General features: G+C 40.6%; 1 protein-coding gene across 1 annotated transcript in view; it reads left to right on the top strand.

The window, feature by feature from the left end:
* OCA2 (OCA2 melanosomal transmembrane protein) overlaps positions 1-13,743 on the top strand; it is a 492,037-nt gene extending 478,294 nt beyond the window's left edge. Inside the window, exon 23 of the mRNA XM_047864593.1 lies at positions 13,265-13,743. Coding sequence (XP_047720549.1) covers positions 13,265-13,349 — 85 coding nt within the window. The 3' untranslated portion in view covers positions 13,350-13,743. The remainder of the gene's footprint in view (positions 1-13,264) is intronic.
* Positions 13,744-21,076: the final 7,333 nt, after the last annotated feature.

The raw sequence follows: 21,076 nt of genomic DNA, 5'->3' as shown, positions 1-21,076 counted from the left end.
AAAGGTAAACATAAAGGCTTCTGTGTGGAGATGAGGAATGTTGCTGCCATTTCACCTAGATAAATGTGACATTCTTTAAAAAGTCAGAAGGGATGCATGCACCCCTGTTTATTGTACATCATTTACATTTGCTACATTATGGAAGCATCCCAAGTGTCCATCAATAGATAAATGGATAAAGATATAATATATAAATTATATATATATATATATATATATATATATATATAATAGAATATTATTTAGCCATAAAAAAGAATGAAATCTTGCCTTTTGCAATGACATGGATGGACTAGAGAGTATAATCCTAAGTGAAATAAGCCAGTCAGAGAAAGACAAATACCATATGATTTCACTCATGTGGAATTTGAGAAACAGAAAAAATGAACAAAGGGAAAAAATGAGAGAGAGAGAGAGAGAGAGAGAGAGAGATACAAATGAAAAACCAGACTCTTAACCATGTAGAGAATAAGCTGATGGTTACACACAGGGGAGATATTTGAAATAGGTGAAGGGGATTAAGAGTACACTTGTCTTGAAGAATACTCAGTAATATCAGCACAACTAAAAGGCAACCGATGGAATGGGGAAAGATATTTTCAAATGACATATCAGACAAAGGGCTAGTATCCAAAATCTATAAAGAGCTCACCAAACTCCACACCCGGAAAACAAATAATCCAGTGAATAAATGGGCAGAAAACATGAATAGACCCTTCTCTAAAGAAGACATCCGGATGGCCAACAGGCACATGAAAAGATACTCAACGTTGCTCCTCATCAGGGAAATACAAATCAAAACCACACTCAGATACCACCTCACACCAGTCAGAATGGCTAAGATAAACAAATCAAGAGACTATAGATGCTGGCGAGGTTGTGGAGAAATGGGAACCCTCTTGCATTGTTGGTGGGAATGCAAACTGGTGCAGCGTCTCTGGAAAATAGTGTGGAGGTTCTTCAGAAAATTAAAAATAGATCTACTCTATGACCCAGAAATAGCACTGCTAGGAATTTACCCAAAGGATACAGGCGTGCTGATGCATAGGGGCACTTGTACCCCAATGTTTATAGCAGCACTTTCAACAATAGCCAAATTACGGGAAGAGCCTAAATGTCCATCAACTGATGAATGGATAAAGAATTTGTGGTTTATATACACAGTGGAATACTATGTGACAATGAGAAAGAATGAAATATGGCCTTTTGTAGCAACGTGGATGGAACTGGAGAGTGTTATGCTAAGTGAAATAATTCATACAGAGAAAGACAGATACCATATGTTTTCACTCTTATGTGGATCCTGAGAAACTTAACAGAAGGAGGGGAAGGAAAAAAAAGAGACAGGGAGAGAGCCAAATCATAAGAGACTCTTAAAATCTGAGAATAAACTGAGGGTTGATGGGGGTGGTGGGGAGAGTGGGTGATGGGCATTGAGGAGGGTACCTCTTGGGATGAACACTGGGTGTTGTATGGAAACCAATTTGACAATAAATTTCATATTAAAAAATACTGAGTAATATATGGGATTGTTGAATCACTATATTGTATGCCTAAAACTAATTTAACACTCTATGTTAAGTATACTGAAATTAATAAAAATCAGAAAGAAGGTTACATTCTAAATATGGGAGAAGGAGCCAGGAAACTTAACATAGGTATTGGACAGAGCATAATAGAGTGTCTTCACATGGTGCCAGGTGTCTGGGAGGTTGTCTGACTTTCTATTTATGTTCAGTGGAGATTCTCAGCTGGTAAAGCGACTTCCCAACATGGAAGTGAGAGGCTGGCTGACTGCAGATCTCATGGTGGTAGTGATGAGAGTTCTAACTCCACAGATGGCCAAATAGTACTGATGCTGGTCAAGAGACAGAAGAAGATGGCAGAGGTGGGCACAAAGTATGCAACAAAAATGCCTTTTCTCAGGAGGAGAAAGGCCAAGACATAATTTTCTCAAATTCTTTCTCTTTTGCTTGCTATAAAGATGGTAGATACATGTCATAAGCTTGAACGCATGAAAAAGAAACCACCCAAAAAAATCTATTCTGATGGGGGAAAAAACCAAACTATTAGAATTTCATCCTTGTATGGCTTTTCCTTCCCAAGCTTTGCCTCTTCACTTTAATGCTTTGTTCCTTGCCATGATTCCTATAATGTTCCTCTGTCATCCTGTCTAGTCTTTAGCCATGTGAACTGTACTGCTGGCAGATAGTCACCAATGCAATGTGATGGGGAGGACTCTGAAGACACCAGGAGACCTCCTCCTTCCTTGGATGTGCCTTCTTTCTTCTGTAGCTCTCCCTCCAGATCATCACTTTCTACCCCTCCATGAACTCCTCTCTCTCTGGGAAATACAATGATGGGTCTTTATTTATAAGATGCAGGAAGCTCCTTCAGCCTTTCTTCATGAAGAGAATTAGCTAGTTGTCACCTGGAGAGATCCAGGAGATGAGGCATGCAGCTGTTCAAATTTAAAATGAGGGCTGAGGATGAGAAAGAAATTCCTGTCCTTGGGTCCTGAGTTAGCTGAAGACAGGTTAAGGGGCTGAAGACCATGGCTCTCAAGGTACCCATGGTCTACAGAAAGTGGAGCCAGCTGTGTACCCACGTGATAAGCTCCCAGTTCTGTAGAAACAGAAGCCATTCTGCTGAGAAACATTCATTACCTTTGTAGAAAGGAAACAGAAAAATGTCTTTTGATTAAGACCTATAGTCATGGTGTGTTATAAAGGCTTTTGGAAAGGAAAAATAAAAAGGAAGAATGGTTTCAGCCTAAAACCCAAGTAGGAGACTTCATTAGCAAACATTTCCTTTTGAAAACCAGGTCACTTCAGTGTGTGGAGCTTTGCTCTCAGTGCAATGCCTGACCTCCATTGGAAATTGCATAGTTCTGGGGCAGCTTGTTTCCCAGAAATCTGGAAGTTTTGGTTCCTTGGAGTACTGTGTGTCATCACAGTTGCGTTTTTAACCTAAAACTGAATACATCAAATGCAGCGTTTGTCTGGGCCTCCATCTGACATTTTGCATCTTGATTTGTGCTTTTTTTTTTTTGCAACCTAACAAATTATTTTATTTCATTTTATTTTATTTTATTTTATTTTATTTTATTTTATTTTATTTTATTTTTTATTAGAAACAATGCACTCCAGAGGACAGTGGAATGTTTTTTTTCAATATATGACATTTATTGTCAAATTGGTTTCCATACAACACCCAGTGCTCATCCCAAAAGGTGCCCTCCTCAATACCCATCACCCACTCTCCCCTCCCTCCCACCCCCCATCAACCCTCAGTTTGTTCTCAGTTTTTAAGAGTCTCTTATGCTTTGGCTCTCTCCCACTCTAACCTCTTTTTTTTTCCTTCCCCTCCCCCATGGGTTTCTGTTAAGTTTCTCAGGATCCACATAAGAGTGAAAACATATGGTATCTGTCTTTCTCTGTATGGCTTATTTCACTTAGCATAACATTCTCCAGTTCCATCCACGTTGCTACAAAGGGCCATATTTCATTCTTTCTCGTTGCCCTGTAGTACTCCATTGTGTATATAAACCACAAATTCTTTATGAATTCATCAGTTGATGGAAATTTAGGCTCTTTCCATAATTTGGCTATTGTTGAGAGTGCTGCTATAAACATTGGGGTACAAATGCCCCTATGCATCAGTACTCCTGTATCCCTTGGGTAAATTCCTAACAGTGCTATTGCTGGGTCATAAGGTAGGTCTATTTTTAATTTTTTGAGGAACCTCCACACTGTTTTCCAGAGTGGCTGCACCAGTTTGCATTCCCACCAACAATGCAAGAGGGTTCCCATTTCTCCACATCCTCGCCAGCATCTATAGTCTCCTGATTTGTTCATTTTGGCCACTCTGACTGGCGTGAGGTGATATCTGAGTGTGGTTTTGATTTGTATTTCCCTGATAAGGAGCGACGTTGAGCATCTTTTCATGTGCCTGTTGGCCATCCGGATGTCTTCTTTAGAGAAGTGTCTATTCATGTTTTCTGCCCATTTATTCACTGGGTTATTTGTTTTCCGGGTGTGGAGTTTGGTGAGCTCTTTATAGATTTTGGATACTAGCCCTTTGTCCGATATGTCATTTACAAATATCTTTTCCCATTCCGTTGGTTGCCTTTTAGTTTTGTTGGTTGTTTCCTTTGCTGTGCAGAAGCTTTTTATCTTCATAAGGTCCCAGTAATTCACTTTTGCTTTTAATTCCCTTGCCTTTGGGGATGTGTCGAGTAAGAGATTGCTACGGCTGAGGTCAGAGAGGTCTTTTCCTGCTTTCTCCTCTAGGGTTTTGATGGTTTCCTGTCTCACATTCAGGTCCTTTATCCATTTTGAGTTTATTTTTGTGAATGGTGTGAGAAAGTGGTCTAGTTTCAACCTTCTGCATGTTGCTGTCCAGTTCTCCCAGCACCATTTGTTAAAGAGGCTGTCTTTTTTCCATTGGATGTTCTTTCCTGCTTTGTCAAAGATGAGTTGGCCATACGTTTGTGGGTCTAGTTCTGGGGTTTCTATTCTATTCCATTGGTCTATGTGTCTGTTTTTGTGCCAATACCATGCTGTCTTGATGATGACAGCTTTGTAGTAGAGGCTAAAGTCTGGGATTGTGATGCCTCCTGCTTTGGTCTTCTTCTTCAAAATTCCTTTGGCTATTCGGGGACTTTTGTGGTTCCATATGAATTTTAGGATTGCTTGTTCTAGTTTCAAGAAGAATGCTGGTGCAATTTTGATTGGGATTGCATTGAATGTGTAGATAGCTTTGGGTAGTATTGACATTTTGACAATATTTATTCTTCCAATCCATGAGCAGGGAATGTCTTTCCATTTCTTTATATCTTCTTCAATTACCTTCATAAGCTTTCTATAGTTTTCAGCATACAGATCTTTTACATCTTTGGTTAGATTTATTCCTAGGTATTTTATGATTCTTGGTGCAATTGTGAATGGTATCAGTTTCTTTATTTGTCTTTCTGTTGCTTCATTGTTAGTGTATAAGAATGCAACTGATTTCTGTACATGGATTTTGTATCCTGTGACTTTGCTGAATTCATGTATCAGTTCTAGCAGACTTTTGGTGGAGTCTATAAGGTTTTTTATGTATAGTATCATGTCATCTGCAAAAAGTGGAAGCTTGACTTCATCTTTGCCAATTTTGATGCCTTTGATTTCCTTTTGTTGTCTGATTGCTGATGCTAGAACTTCCAACTCTATGTTAAACAACAGCGGTGAGAGTGGGCATCCCTGTCATGTTCCTGATCTCAGGGAAAAAGCTCTCAGTTTTTCCCCATTGAGGATAATGTTAGCTGTGGGCTTTTCATAAATGGCTTTTATGATGTTTAAGTATATTCCTTCTATCCCGACTTTCTCGAGGCTTTTTATTAAGAAAGGATGCTGAATTTTGTCAAATGCTTTTTCTGCATCGATTGACAGGATCATATGGTTCTTTTCTTTTCTTTTATCAATGTGATGTATCATGTCGATTGATTTGGGAATGTTGAACCAGCCCTGCATCCCAGGAATGAATCCCACTTGATCATGGTGAATAATTCTTTTTATATGCTGTTGAATTCGATTTGCTATTATCTTGTTGAGAATTCTTGCATCCATACTCATCAGGGATATTGGCCTGTAGTTCTCTTTTTTTACTGGGTCTCTGTCTGGTTTAGGAATCAAAGTAATACTGGCTTCATAGAAGGAGTCTGGAAGTTTTCCTTCCCTTTCTATTTCTTGGAATAGCTTGAGAAGGATAGGTATTATCTCTGCTTTAAACGTCTGGTAGAACTCCCCTGGGAAGCCATCTGGTCCTGGACTCTTATTTGTTGGGAGATTTTTGATAACCGATTCAATTTCTTCGCTGGTTGTGGGTCTGTTCAAACTTTCTATTTCCTTCTGATTAAGTTTTAGAAGAGTGTGGGTGTTCAGGAATTTGTCCATTTCTTCTAGGTTGTCCAATTTGATGGCATATAATTTTTCATAGTATTCCCTGATAGTTGTTTGTATCTATGAGGGATTGATTGTAATAATTCCATTTTCATTCATGATTTTATCTATTTGGGTCATCTCCCTTTTCTTTTTGAGAAGCCTGGCTAGAGATTTGTCAATTTTGTTTATTTTTTCAAAAAACCAACTCTTGGTTTTGTTGATCTGCTCCACAGTTTTTTTTAGATTCTATATTGTTTATTTCTGCTCTGATCTTTATTATTTCTCTTCTTCTGCTGGGTTTAGGCTGCCTTTGCTGTTCTGCTTCTATTTCCTTTAGGTGTGCTCTTAGAGTTTGTATTTGGAATTTTTCTTGTTTCTTGAGATAGGCCTCGATTGCGATGTATTTTCCTCTCAGGACTGCCTTCCCTGCATTCCTAAGCGTTTGGATTGTTGTATTTTCATTTTTGTTTGTTTCCATATATTTTTTAATTTCATCCCTAATTGCCTGGTTGAGCCATTCAATCTTAGGAGAGTGTTCTTTAACCTCCATGCTTTTGGAGGTTTTCCAGACTTTTTCCTGTGGTTGATTTCAAGCTTCATAGCATTGTGGTCTGAAAGTATGCATGGTATAATTTCAGCTCTTGTATACTTATGAAGGGCTGTTTTGTGACCCAGTATATGATCTATCTTGGAGAATCTTCCATGTGCACTCGAGAAGAAAGTATATTCTGTTGCTTTGGGATGCAGAGTTCCAAATATGTCTGTCAAGTCCATCTGATCCAATGTATCATTCAGGGCCCTTGTTTCTTTATTGACTGTGTGTCTAGATGATCTATCCATTTCTGTAAGTGGAGTGTTATAGTCCCCTGCAATTACCACATTCTTATCAGTAAGGTTGCTTATGTTTATGAGTAATTGTTTTATATATTTAGGGGCTCCGGTATTCGGTGCATAGACATTTATAATTGTTAGCTTTTCCTGATGGATAGAATCTGTAATTATTATATAATACCCTTCTTCATCTCTTGTTACAGACTTTAATTTAAAGTCTATTTTTTTCTGATATAAGTATGGCTACTCCAGCTGTCTTTTGGCTTCCAGTAGCATGCTAAATAATTCTCCATCCCCTCACTCTCAATCTAAAGGTGTCCTCAGATCTAAAATGAGTCTCTTGTAGACAGAAAATAGATGGGTCTTGTTTTTTTATCCATTCTGATACCCTATGTCTTTTGGTTGTTGCATTGAATCCATCAATTCAGTGTTATTATAGAAAGATACGGGTTTAGAGTCATGTGATGTCTGTATGTTTTATGCTTGTAGTGATTTCTCTGGTACTTTGTCTCACAGGATCCCCCTTAGGATCTCTTGTAGGGCAGGTTTAGTGGTGACAAACTCCTTCAGATTTTGTTTGTTTGGGAAGACCTTTATCTCTTCTTCTATTCTAAATGACAGACTTGCTGGATAAAGGATTCTCGGCTGCATATTTTTTCTGTTCATCACATTGAAGATCTCGTGCCAATCCTTTCTGGCCTGCCAAATTTCAAAAGAGAGATCGGTCACGAGTCTTATAGGTCTCCCTTTATATGTTAGGGCACGTTTATCCCTTGCTGCTTTCATGATTTTCTCTTTATCCTTGTATTTTGCCAGTTTCACTATGATATATCGTGCAGAAGATCGATTCAAGTTACGTCAGAAGGGAGTTCTCTGTGCCTCTTGGATTTCAATGCCTTTTTCCTTCCCCAGTTCAGGGAAGTTCTCAGCTATTATTTCTTCAAGTATACCTTCGGCACCTTTCTGTCTCTCTTCCTTCTCCTTCCTTCTCTAAGTGTATCACTTAGTGCTCTAATTTTCCCCTCATACTCCTGGATTTTTTTATCTCTCTTTTTCTCAGCTTCCTCTTTTCCCATAGTTTTATCTTCTAGTTCACCTATTCTCTCCTCTGCCTCTTCAATCCGAGCCATGGTCATTTCCATTTTATTTTGCATGTTGTTTAAAGCGTTTTTCAGCTCCTCCTGACTGTCCCTTAGTCCCTTGATCTCTGTAGCAAGAGATTCTCTGCTGTCCTCTATACTGTTTTCAAGCCCAGTGATTAATTTTATGACTATTATTCTAAATTCACTTTCTGGTATATTATTTAAATCCTTTTTGATCAGTTCATTAGCTGTTGTTATTTCCTGGTGATTCTTTTGAGGGGAATCTTCCGTTTGGTCCTTTGGGTAGTCCCTGGAGTGGTGCGGACCTGCAGGGCACTTCCCCTGTGCTGTGGTGTATACCTGGAGTTGGTGGGTGGGGCCGCAGTCAGACCTGATGTCTGCCCCCAGCCCACCGCTGGGGCCACAGTCAGATTGGTGTGTGCCTTCTCTTCACTGTGGGGTGGCATGGCCTGTCTGGGGTACTTGCACACTGCCAGGCTTGTGGTGCTGGGGATCTGGCGTATTAGCTGGGGTGGGTAGGCAAGGTGCATGGGGGCAGGAGGGGCAGGCTTAGCTCACTTCTCATTAGGTGATCCACTTCAGGAGGGGCCCTGTGGCAGTGGAAGTGAGTCAGACCCACTCCCGGAGGGGTGGCTCCGCAGAAGCACAGCGTTGGGTGTTTGTGAGGAGCAAACAAGTTCCCTGGTGGGAACTGGTTCCCTTTGGGATTTTGGCTGGGGGATGGGTGAGGGAGATGGCACTGGCTAGCACCTTTGTTCCCCGCCTAACTGAGCTCTGTCATCCCAGGGCTCAGCAACTCTCCCTCCCTTTGTCCTCCAGCCTTCCCGCTTTCTGAGCAGAGCTGTTAACTTATGACCTCCCAGATGCTAAGTCACGCTTGCTGTTGGAACACACTCCATCTGGCCCCTCCACTTTTGCAAGCCAGACTCGGGGGCTCTGCTTGGCCGGCAGGCTGCTCCTCCACTCCGGCTCCCTCCTGCCAGTCTTTGCAGCGCGCACCGCCTCTCCGCCCTTCTTACCCTCTTCCGTGGGCCTCTCGTCTGCGCTTGGCTCTGGAGACTCCATTCTGCTAGTCTTCTGGTGGTTTTCTGGGTTATTTAGGCAGGTGTAGGTGGAATCTAAGTGATCAGCAGGATGCGCAGTGAGCCCATCGTCCTCCTACGCCACCATCTTCTCCCGAAACCCCTGGATTTGTGCTTTGACATTCAAGTGTTTTTGTCTTCTGTAACAGAATGTGATGTTTGGAGCCAGAATGGATTGAAAATAATCTCAGAGGGAAATGAAAACATAATGTGATGCTATGTTTTGAACAAATATGCTTTTCCTAAGCCTTTTGGAGAAGGTACTGCTTTTCTGAGAGGCTTGGGGAGGAAGACAGACGTATCTTCTGGGAAGTGGAACTGCTCTTGGTAAATTTGGAGCATAAATGTGTATACTCAGAGAATGGCTGGCAGTGACAGGAAGTCATTAGTGCCCTCACTTCAAATAAATCTCCTTTCAGTGGACTCTTGCCTGGACAGGGAGTGAAGCATTAAAACACCAACCAAACTAACGGTACTCCCACAGGAAAAAGCAACAGGGACTCACCCCAAGAAGGAAGATGCCAACTTTAGCAGTTTCAACAGAGCTGCCCCATCCTTGTCTTTACCCATCATATACTCAGGTGTGTAGCTACTGCTGTCAGTGCCATCAAATGCCAATGAATAGCTTCATCATTTGTCTTGACTCTAACATTAGAGAATTCTTTGTCTGTATGTGTGACTTCCAAAATGTACAAGAAAAGGCCACCCTGATGAGCTTGCTAGCCTGGTGGAGATGTACACAGATAGTTGCAGAGCCCCTGCCAGTCTGTCTCAACCTCTTTTTTTCCTGCAAATGCTTCACTCTTGCATATCCTCTGTGAAAGATCCATGTAGAGCCAGAATCCCCTGCATCTACTCAAGGTCATAAACCTGCCTTTTCAAATGTTTTCATCCAGATATTGTGAGCCACCTAGAGCTGCATTGGACCACACAACCCCTAGTCAGTTTGGCACATTTAAGCCTTGAAATGTGGCAAGTCAAATTAAGGTGTTCTGTGAATGGAAAACCCACACTGGATTTCAAAGATTTAGCATAAAAATTAATGTAAACTATTCAATTTTATGTTGATTATATGTTAAAATAATATTTTGGGTATGTTGGATTCAATAATATATTATTAAATTTAATTTCACTTTTTTTTTACTTTTTTTTAAATACATGGTACTAGAAATTTGAAATTACATAGTGGCTCACAGTATATTTCTATTGGCTTGTGGTCTGGGATTACCTTGCATTTTGAGTGAGCTGACAAGAAGATGACAAGTTTCTTCGCCTTCCCAGGACTTAATGTCTTTTTCTATGATAAGGAGTGTCAAACATTTTTTTTTGTAAGGGTCAGATATAAATCTTTCAGGCTTCATGGGCCACATGGTCTCTGTTGCAACTACTCAACAGTACTTTGATGTGGCAGCCTCAGCTACCCTAGATGGTAGAACATCCATTTTATGATAAGTAAATGAATGGGAGAGAATGTGTTACAATCAAACTTTATTTACAAGAACAGTCAGTGGGCTAGTATTGGCCTGGGGGCTGTAGTTTCTTGTTTCTTGATCTATAAAAAATACTGATTTACCTAGGTCAATTCTCTTTGGACTGTAAAAGCACATTTTTCATTCATAGAATCCTTACTGTATACACATTTATGGGTTCAAGGATCTTATGGTACATGCAAATATCTTTGTATTATTTTTTGTTGGCATGTTATAATCCAACTAGCAGATGATGAAGCTTGAATCTAATTTATTAGAACTGATATCTGATATAATTCCCTTCTCTTTTTTTTGTTTCTCCCTCCCTGCCTCCTCTCTTTACCTCCCTCCCTTCCCCCTTTCCCTTTTTATCCCTCTCTTTCTGTCTCTATCTCTGTCTGTTTCTGCTTTTGTTTCTCTCTCTCTCTCTCTTCCCACTGGTTAGGCTGGAGTTTGTATGTTGTGATGTTAGGAGACTGTAGGTGGTATTAGGATAGGCTTAGGTTGATCCATTCTCCCGAGGCTCAGTGAATATTAAAAGGTCTCTCTTGTAGTCCTGGACATCTTGTCTGAGATTCACTGTCATGTTAAATGAACACTAAGGGGTCTCTTGTCAGTCTTTGCTCTGGTGGCTCATTATGTGACCAGATGCTTGTCTAAGGGATTTATAGGGGTGAACGCATAATCCTCATAACAACCTTAGTAAGTAGGTATTATTATTACTTCCATTTTAAAGATGAACAAATTCAGTCACGGAGATGTTTAATACTTTCCCAGGATCATGCAGCTGGATAAGAACAGAACCCTTAACTAATGTGTTGTGGTGGGAATGCGTGTGGATTTTGAAGCCAGAAAAATATGCCAAAACATCATCTGCATCTTAGTGGTGGCATACTTTGTCAAATTCCTTAATATATTTAAGCTTCAGTTTCTTCTATGAAATAGGGATAATATGTATGACCTGCCTTATTGTGTTTGGGAAATTTCAACTTCTGCATTCTCAACATCAGGCCCTTAGCATATAGTAGATGTGAATAAGTCACTTATTTCTGAGTTGTATGTTGTCATTGTATGGTTTACCTGTACCCACAGGGAAGCAGAATGTATAGTGATTAAAAGCATGCACTCTAGAGTTAGACTGAGGGGGTTTGAATGTCTGTCCACACCAAAGGAGATTAGCCAAGTAACCTGGATAAGTCTGCTTCCTTTTCCGAACCCCATCTGCACAGTGGATGTGATGATATCAATCTCAAAAGGTGATATGAAAAGTTGATGAGGTAAACTTTATGAGGATTTCCACAGTGTCTAGACACTACATGAACAATTTTTTTTTGATGGTGTCTGAATGCTTGCATCAATCCCTAGATGATACTCCTTCTCAGGATTGTTGCCATCTCTGAGACACCAGTAACCATCTACGATGTTGGGAGCACAGCAGAACCATCTACAAGGAAATTCCTTTGGGCTTGGACTCCCCAAGAGTAAGGTCTTCTTTTTGTGGACTCCATCCTTTGGGAAAGCATACTTTCTTCTGAAACACAGTCAGGTGTCATATCACCCAGGTTGAAGTATTCAGCATCTTACTTGACACTGACTCAATTCCATACAATCTGTCACAGTGTAAGGAAAAGTTTTGCATTTGTGTGAACGCTTGTGATGATGTCTGTGACACCTGGAGTTGAACAGACACTATTCCTGGGTGCATTTTTCCAGAATTCAATTATTAGGACTGACCTATTGCTAACATATTCAGCTATTAAAAAAAACAACAAAGTTTACTAATCTCAAATTTAGATTATTTTACTGAAATCTGTTGTTTCAGTTTTTCATTTTGTAAAAGAAATGTGCCTAGAATAGAACCTACCACCTTACTGAAATGTCTAATTCTGGTCTAGAATTTAAGGAGCTATTTCACTTGTGGTTGTAGTTTCTGTGTTTAAATTATAGCTTCATAGAAAGAGCCTTACTGTGACTCTGAGTAGCCACTCCCCATGCCCACAGCCAGGGGAAGGAAGAATGTTATAATCATTATCATTATAACATACTAGGCTCTTCCCAGTGAATTTTTAAGCCTTTTGGGACAAAAATTTTAGTCTTTGCAGTGACTTCCCTCAATGGCAATGCAGCACGAAGTAATGGCTTCAAAGCATGAATTCCAAATGTGAAATGGGAATCAATTGTGATTTTTTTAGCTGGGATAGGAATTTGTGGGAACACAAGTACATCGTGGGAAGAATATAATGAGGGAAACTTTCATCTTCTCATGACTTCTTTTGTATTTGTGCATACCTATACCTCCTGCACTTCACTGAATACAGAAGAAATTCCATTCTTTCCTCTTCCCTTCCTAGAGACAAGAGGTTATTTTCTAATCCTACCTCTAAAGCTCTCTTCACTATTAAGTGTTAGGAACTTCAGGGGTCTATAGGAATATGACATTTCTAGGAAATCAGTTTTCTCAGAAGGACAATTGGAAGATGATGCAGAGACTTAAAAAATGGTCCAGTTATATGACACTGACAGTTGTTAAGTGTCATTATCAAGACCAACACTCTAATGTTGTAGATGATTAAATTGAGGCTATAAAATGTCAATTAAAATTTGTAAAAATTGTAAGTATTTCTCAATAAAATGTCATACATTGGGAGATATCTAATGTAGGCATGCATCCATATCATCTAGGTTAAAACCAACTTTTCAATTTCTAGAAATAAGAAGTAATTGACTTTGTGGATACACAAACCTCCTAAGTCATGACAAGTATAATGATGTAATGACATATGTAATAATTAATTTAGAACTCACATTACTTGCCAGACACCAGACACCACAATCCACTTCTCTTCATGTTTTAGGTTGGGCTTCCCAATGATGGTTGTCTCCTGCACAGTTGGGATGTGTTACCTCCTTGTTGCTCATGTCGTGATGGGATGGAATTAACAGATATACATCGTTTGAAGACTAAGGGAAACTTGATCCATCACTAACATCAGTAGAAAACTGCCTCAAGACCACTCTTGGGAGAAGAAAAGGTGCTCATCATGGGGGTGCTCTGGAGTGGAAATCTTTGGCATCCACACTCATTCAGGTGAATGCTAGAAAATCATGGGAAATACAAGATAACTTACTAAAGATTCCAGTACAAGAAAATATGTATATTTCAAAACAAGTCTTGCTATGCTCTGTAAGAAAAGACACAAATGCAATATTCGACCCCAAGTGGCTTGTACTGTTTAACTTTCAGTTTCCTGAGGTCATCAAGAGTTTTTTTATGTAATCATTTTCCATGTTAAAATAGTCTGCATCTCTGTACTCTTTCTGGGAAAAGGAAAACAGTTTGTAAGGAAACATTTTATGTATTAAAAAAATAAACTGTAACTTGACAAAAGGTTTAGAATTAATTAGTCTCCTAGCTTTTTAGCAGTTTACATAATATAAAATTATATTTTATCCATTTATTTTTTTCTCTGGAGTTTTTAAGTCATCAATTACAAGTGTAGAAATTTGACTTGTAAGATGGTCATAAGTGCTTTTAAAATAATATTTTACAATTTAACAGCCTAGAATAATAAACTTGAGTTTTGAAGGTGGTTCAAGCTATTTCCATCGATTATAACAAAACTGTGGTTAATACACCCAGCTGTGCACACTCCACAGGACACCAGTGGTTCAGTCAATGTTTATTAAATGCTGGAATGCTTTTGTGTGTGGGGGGTGGGGGGGAGTGTTACATGTGAGACAAGGCTAGTGATAACAAAGAGCAAGAGAGGGCAGCATGCTTCAGCTGAGGTCTCATATGCTCTGCTTAGGCAATACCATGGCTAAACCCCAGACAACTGATCTCTCCTTCAGTTTTTGTCTACTGCATCTGATTGCTTGAGATGAAGATGTTTACTGGGGATTCTCAGAAGTGGTAGTTGTATGAAGTGTCTGATTTCAAAAGGCTTAAGATCCCCAGGGCACTAAGTACTGGAAAGTAAGAGACCTTTATAGTTGCATTTCTGTCCCTCACATCCTCAGAATGAATGTACCCTTTCTACAGTTTGGAATCTACAATTTTTAAATGGCAACCTGTGTCCTCCATGAGAGAGTTTCTCAGAATATGCCCTTTGGATTCATAAGCCATCTTTTAATTCTTTGACAGCAAAGGTGACATGAAGCCCCAGTTTGTTTTAAAATCTGATCTTTGTCACAGAAAATGCTGTGTGGCACCTGCCTAAGTGCTCCAGAGGAGCTTCCACTCCTGACTTTCCAGGGAAAGAGACCTGACAGCTCTTCTAGCTCTTGGTCCCTTTCCACATTGCCTTACTGACACCTAGATGGCCCCAAATTCTTTCACCAAAAGTCACTGTCTTCTCTTCTCCTGCATACTTCCATGCCTGGTGGTGGTGGTGGTGACTTCCTTGAGCCCAGCTGCTGCTTCTGACTCCTGGCTCTTCTCTGCTCCTTCAGCATCTACTCCCCCATGATGCCACAGCATCCATCTCTCCACCTCCCACCTCTCCTCATTGATGCCACCCTCAGTCCTCAGTCACTCCTTCTCATTCTTAAATACCTTTGTCTCCTGACTCATTTCTTCCTCTTCACCTTACTCCCTCACCTTCTCAGAATTCCTTATTGGGCATTCAAGCTTCATTACATCTGAACTTGGTCCCTGGTAACTGCCTCTTGAATTATTTATCTCACATATCTCTCCCTGACACTTCTTGTCACCTGCTCCAGATCACCACCCAAACATATCCCCCCATTGATGCTTTCAGTGCATCAGCCTCTCCCCCTTTCTAACTTCCCACATCAGTTCCCTCCTAGCTCAGTTTTCTACTTCTGCTCTTAAATTAAAAACTGCTCTTAAATAAACTGCCACTCCTCTGCCTTTTCTGGCCCTGTGTCTAATAGTGCTGAGGTAATTAATCAGTTAAGATTACTGGTTTTACCTAAAATAGAGATCACAAGCATCAAATGGGCACTCAATGCTTCCTGGTTCATTTATTGTATTTCCCTAGTACAGCAGTCAGAGTCCTGGCTGGAAACACATGGGTGCTCAAATTGGGTAACTCAGAGGGAATTTAACCAGTATGGTACGTTCCTTCAGACTAGTTGGAAGGTGAGGGAAGGAAATAGCAGAACCCAGAAATGCAGGGAGCTGGATGGCAAGGGATCCCTAACAGAAGCTGTGATCTTCTGTAGATGGTTACAGCCAACAAGAGTCACTTGCAGGCTGTGGGAATTACCTTGATTTCACTCCCATTCTTCTCTGTAATTTTCAATGTCCTTCCCATTGGCTAAAGCCAGAAAAAGCGAGAGGAGGAGAGGAACTGTTGTTGTTTACATAGGTCAGCTCCTGTGGACAGAGTAGGACAAGTAGCATGGAAAGTATGTTTGGGGGAGCAGATGGAAGGTACACTACTCCATTCACCATTTTTGCTCTTTAGCAGATGAGAAGTTCACATCTGCAATGAAGGAGACATTGAAAGTTCTATCAGCTCTCCTGTCATCAGGAGACAATGCAAGTTTGTCCATACTCTGTCCTGATACTGTCTCCAGAATTAATAGGTGGATAATCCAAAGCTTATTAAACTCTGTTTCACCATGATAGGAAAAGACAACATTGAATAGACAAACTGTATCTTCACTATAAATGTTGAACCACACAGATGTTATCCTTGTAGAAGTTGTTCTGATACCTCATGCATGAACCTTTCAGTGTCACCAGGACTATGAGGAAATGCTTTTATAGTATGAATTCACCATGAAAATCAAGATGAAAATCTCTTTGCTCCCTGTCACATATGAGGATTCTGAACTTGCATTAATAGCTGTGTATTACCTTTGATAGATACCTCACCCGAGATATATTCCCAAGGCCACATGCAGGCATGAGTGGAGGAGGTGGTGGCAAAGCAGCAGACATAGCTACTATAGGAATCTGAGCAACTTTCTTCTGCAATTTATGTGTGCCTTCCAGACACGCTTGGGCCCAGTTTCCTAACTGCCACATAACGGAAGACCAACTTTGTGGATCAGTTGGTCAGATGACACTTTGTTTATGATGCACAGCTCAACGTTCCTGGTCACACTGCTTCCCACCATCAGGTCCTCAATCTTTACTAGGGCCCAGTGGCAGCCAGAAGTTGCCTTTGGTGGAGATGAGTAGTCAGAAAAGCAAGGCATGGACTTTATCCAAATCTTTAGCGTCTACACTGTGATTCTCCCATTGAGGTTTGCCAATACCTCCCCTCCATGTGCTGTGGCATTGCCGAAGGCCCATGTTGCAGGGAAGCTTGCACAACATGGCCTTATGGAGGGGCTTTTGCTTTCTTTTGTCCTCCTCAAACCATGCAGCCTCATGAGGGTTATAGCAGCTCTTTCAATCTATTATATGTTGCCTATAACATCAAAAGAAGGCCAAGAATTGTGTTTTGTAATTTGTATGAATGTGATTAATGTAACAATTTGTCTCTCACTTTGCAAGGTAATTTTAAATGATAAATTGGTGCTAATCTCTGCCAATTCTATCAGGATGTTGTATTTCTTTCATTTTGCTATCTTGGTGTGGAATGGGGAAACTTTAAAACATAATAAGGAACAAACTTGGAGATTCTGATAGTTATTTGACACATCCATTGCAGGACTCATTTTAGAGCTGGGAAAATAGCCACTATACCACAGGTTCAACTACTGTATGGACTTAGCTCAAGAATGCGTCCACCATTGGACCTCCATAGGCCTCTACCTCTTCCATAGGTGAATCAGAGGGCATTTTGACTGACAATTGCAGAAAATTAACACCTAAAGATGGAGATATAAGTTATTTCTTTTCACCAATGCACAAATCCCCTGATAAATGGCAACAAATGGCTTGTGCTGTTCCCCTGCATTCCTCTGAGGTAAGTGTGAAGGGAGAGCCCTAAACACATTCTTGCGTGTATTGCAATGTTCTTTCTTAAAGAGACGTAGTCTCCCTTCAAGGAACACGCTCAGGTCTGGGAAGTGGTTGAGGTTGTTAATCCTTCTTAATGATCCTTGAGTTAGGGATTTTTTCCACTTTTATGTGGGAAGCTGCTCATATAATTAATTACCATGTAATTTGATGTATGATCAATTTGCTTTTTAGTATAGGTCTCTGAAGCTTACCGTAAACTGTGCCTACCTTTGACTGTAACAATGAAGCACTACCCTGGTTTCTCCTGTCTTGGGATCCCATTATTTCCCCTGGAAAAAGAAGACTCAATTCTATTATTGTGACCCCTACTATCATCAACAGTTTTCAGAGAACAGCTATCCCAGGGGTTTTGAAGGACACTGATGCCCTCCTCCACACCCTGCTCTTGTTATGCTTCAGTAGGCATGGGTATGTCATGCACCATCATTCTGAGCCTTAGGACTCATTTTTCTATATGCCAAGGATTAACCAGTTGTGCATAGAATTAACACCTCTTCCAAGCTCAAGCCAACACATGAAATCTCAAATTTCAGGTGAGTGCACTGACTGAAGAATTTGGCCTGTTCAAGCCTTATATTTTATCCTCCCTGGTGTGATATCAGTAGACTTATATCCCTTACTTGCTCCCTAAACAGAGTGGTGGAGTTCTATTTCACATTTTCAATTGGCAAGATAGTTTGTTTTGAAGTGGACTTTCTACTTCTCTATCCAAAATGGAAGCTATTGGGGATGCATCTTGAGACAAATTCACATCAGCTTGGGAGGCAACTGACTCAGGTGAAATGGTTGTTAAGAAAGACTGCTCCCCTGTTTATTACTGAGGGGGAGCTCAGGAGGGGCTTGGGGGTTCAAAGTTCTCAGTCACATCTTAGTCTGATCACAGGCCCACAGCCTGTGCTTTCAGGATCCTGTTCTTTTTCCTTACCAATCCTTATAATCAAGGCAAGGGCCAAGGCCTCAGCCAGATCTGCTGGACTACTTCCACCTGCCTTCACAGCTTTCTTATCATCTACTCATGTTCTCATCTGGATAAATACAGCTTTCAATTCCTGTCCCTATCTTCTGTTTGTGGTCTCCAGGACTGTCGGAAAAAGCCAAAGGACCCACACACCTTGGTGATTAAGCACCACAGCCACTTGGGGGTCCAATGTCTTATCTTCCCTGTAAGCTTCAGTGATAGTGATGCTGTTGCAGCCATGAATAGCCTTGGTTAAATTCTTCCCTGGAATAAGAGTTATTCCTGCCTTCCTCAGAGATATGAGAAAAATAATTCCAATTCTTATTTTGGGAGGTTATTTCCTGGGGCCACTCAGATTATGAATTAGGTAGCAGAGGGCACAATTAAATAGCAAAATATGAGAATAATTTGATAAAGGGACTATTTACAAAATATGGTGCATTATTAAGAAACAACAAAGGTGAATGAAGTGACTGGGGTTGGTGACAAAGACACAGCATTATCACCCTTAAAGCTATGTGAAGATGACTTTCCAAGAGGACCTATGACCATTGGCCAAGAGCTGCAGCCTTCCCACCAGTGCCTGCAGGAGGGAGTCAGGAAAAGAAATAGTGATCTCAATCTCCCCATCTTACAGATCCTGCCAGTGATTCCCATTGTCCGAACCCAGTGAGAATTGCAGGGTGTGGAAAACCATTCACCCCGATGTGGGCCAACCTCCAGAATGGGACAGGGTGGAAAAAGGAGGGCTACACCTATGGGTAAGAGGGTGGAGATGCAGCTCAGGAAGACGTTCACCTGCTTTGGGATGATCTCATGGCTCTTCTCATCTAAGCCCTCACACTTCATATGCCCGCATCCCCAATTTTACTTCGTTGAGAATATAGAAGCCCCAGAGAAGAAAATTGTCCGCATCTGGACTCAAATGTTGTCTTATAAGAATAGTGCCTCTGACCTTGTGAAAAGCCAATCCCTCCATGTTTGCTCTGAATCTCGTGGCCCTCATTTTTCACAGGAACTTCACTCTTTCCAATGAGAAACTCTTCTCTGCATCATCTACCAAATCATTCCCACCCAGATACAAACATGATTTTGTGGGGGTGCCTCAGTGGCTCAGTCAGTCAAGTATCCAATTCTTGATTTCAGCTCAGATCATGATCTCACAGTTCATGTGTTTGAGCTCTATTTCAGGCCCCGTGCTGACAGCGCCAGGCCTGCTTGGAGTTCTCTCTTCCCCTCTCTCTGCTCGCCCCCCACTCTCTCTCTCTGTCTCCTCTCAAAATAAATTAAAAAAAACACATGATTTTATGGACTTTATTCATTTGCTCACCCATTCATTTACTCATTCATTCATTTAAAGTACAGGAATACCCTGCTTTTTGAAAGTTCTCATTAAGCACTTCACGTTTACAAAAGACCTACATTAACATCTGTGTTCAGTACTTAAAGGAAATCTGAAGAGGATTTTTGCTTTTACAAAAAGGTGAAAAGCAAGAATAACATTCAGCGTTGGTTTTGCAGGGATCATTAGAGAGGCAGCACAAGGCCTGAGCAATGAGGGTGGCCCTGGCAAGCTCCTTCCCCAAGAACTATACTCAGAATCAAGCCACCATAGCTTTGAAGTGTTAGCATCTATGCTTTATCTCAATTTATTTTGTGCAACCATTGGCAAGATGTGTCCTAAGGTACCAGAAAACCATGAGAGAGGTTATATTTAGGTCTGCTCGAAACATTTTTGGGACATCTGAATGGCTCAGTTGGTTAAGCATCTGACTCTTGATTTCAGCTCAGGTCATGATCCTACTGGTTCATGAGATTAACTCCCACGTCAAGCTCTTCACTCTGCCTCTCCCACTCCCCGTATCTCTCACTCAAAAAGTAAAATAAACTTAAAAAAAGCATTTTCCATATAAATCAAAGGTAAATTGCTTCCTCACTTTATGACATTTTGGCTTGTGAAAGGTTTCATAGGAACATTCTGCTTTTGGATGGCAAGCAAAACTTGTATTTACTTAATATTTTTTTATGCTTTGGACTTCTCCAGATGCTAGAGATGAAAGAACAAATAAATAAATAAATAAATATAACCAACCTCATGGAATTTGCGTCTAATCCCATTTTAAAAATCATCTTAGGGCGCCTGAGCAGCTCGGTTAAGTGTCCAACTTCAGCTTGGGTCATGATTTCACACTCCATGAGTTCAAGCCCTGAGTCAGGCTCTATGTGGACAGCTCAGAGCCTGATGCCTGCCTCAGATTCTGTGTCTCTCTCTGTGCCCCTCGACTGCTCATGCTCTGTCTCTCTCTGTCTCAAAAATAAGTAAATTTAAAAAAAAATAATCTTCCTCCAACTACCACCCCATTTCTAAAACTTTTTGAAACAATTTTTGACCGTACCATTTATACTTTCTTTTCTCCAGTTTACTCTCTTTTTACTATAAAATAATTCAAGCACACAAAAAATATAATGAATATCTGTGTATGCACTAACCAACTGACTTGAAAAAAAATACCAGATATCACCCAAGACTGCTCTCTGTCCCTCTCCCAATAACACTCTCTTTCCCCTTTCACTAGAGGTAAGACAAACATAGATTTGATGCTCTTCTGCAACCTCACATAATCAAATTCTCTCCTATCATTACTCCCCAGCAGGGGTCCTGAGTCACATGTCATTGTCACCACTGTGCTTTAGTTGAGCTGGTGTATGGAGTAGATTAAATAAATACATCAGGCAGTGACAAGTTCTGGGAAGAAAAATGCAGCT

Source organism: Prionailurus viverrinus, chromosome B3 (genome assembly GCF_022837055.1).
Source record: "Prionailurus viverrinus isolate Anna chromosome B3, UM_Priviv_1.0, whole genome shotgun sequence".
Classification (NCBI taxonomy): Eukaryota; Metazoa; Chordata; class Mammalia; order Carnivora; family Felidae; genus Prionailurus; species Prionailurus viverrinus.
This window is presented reverse-complemented; position numbering and strand designations above follow the sequence as displayed.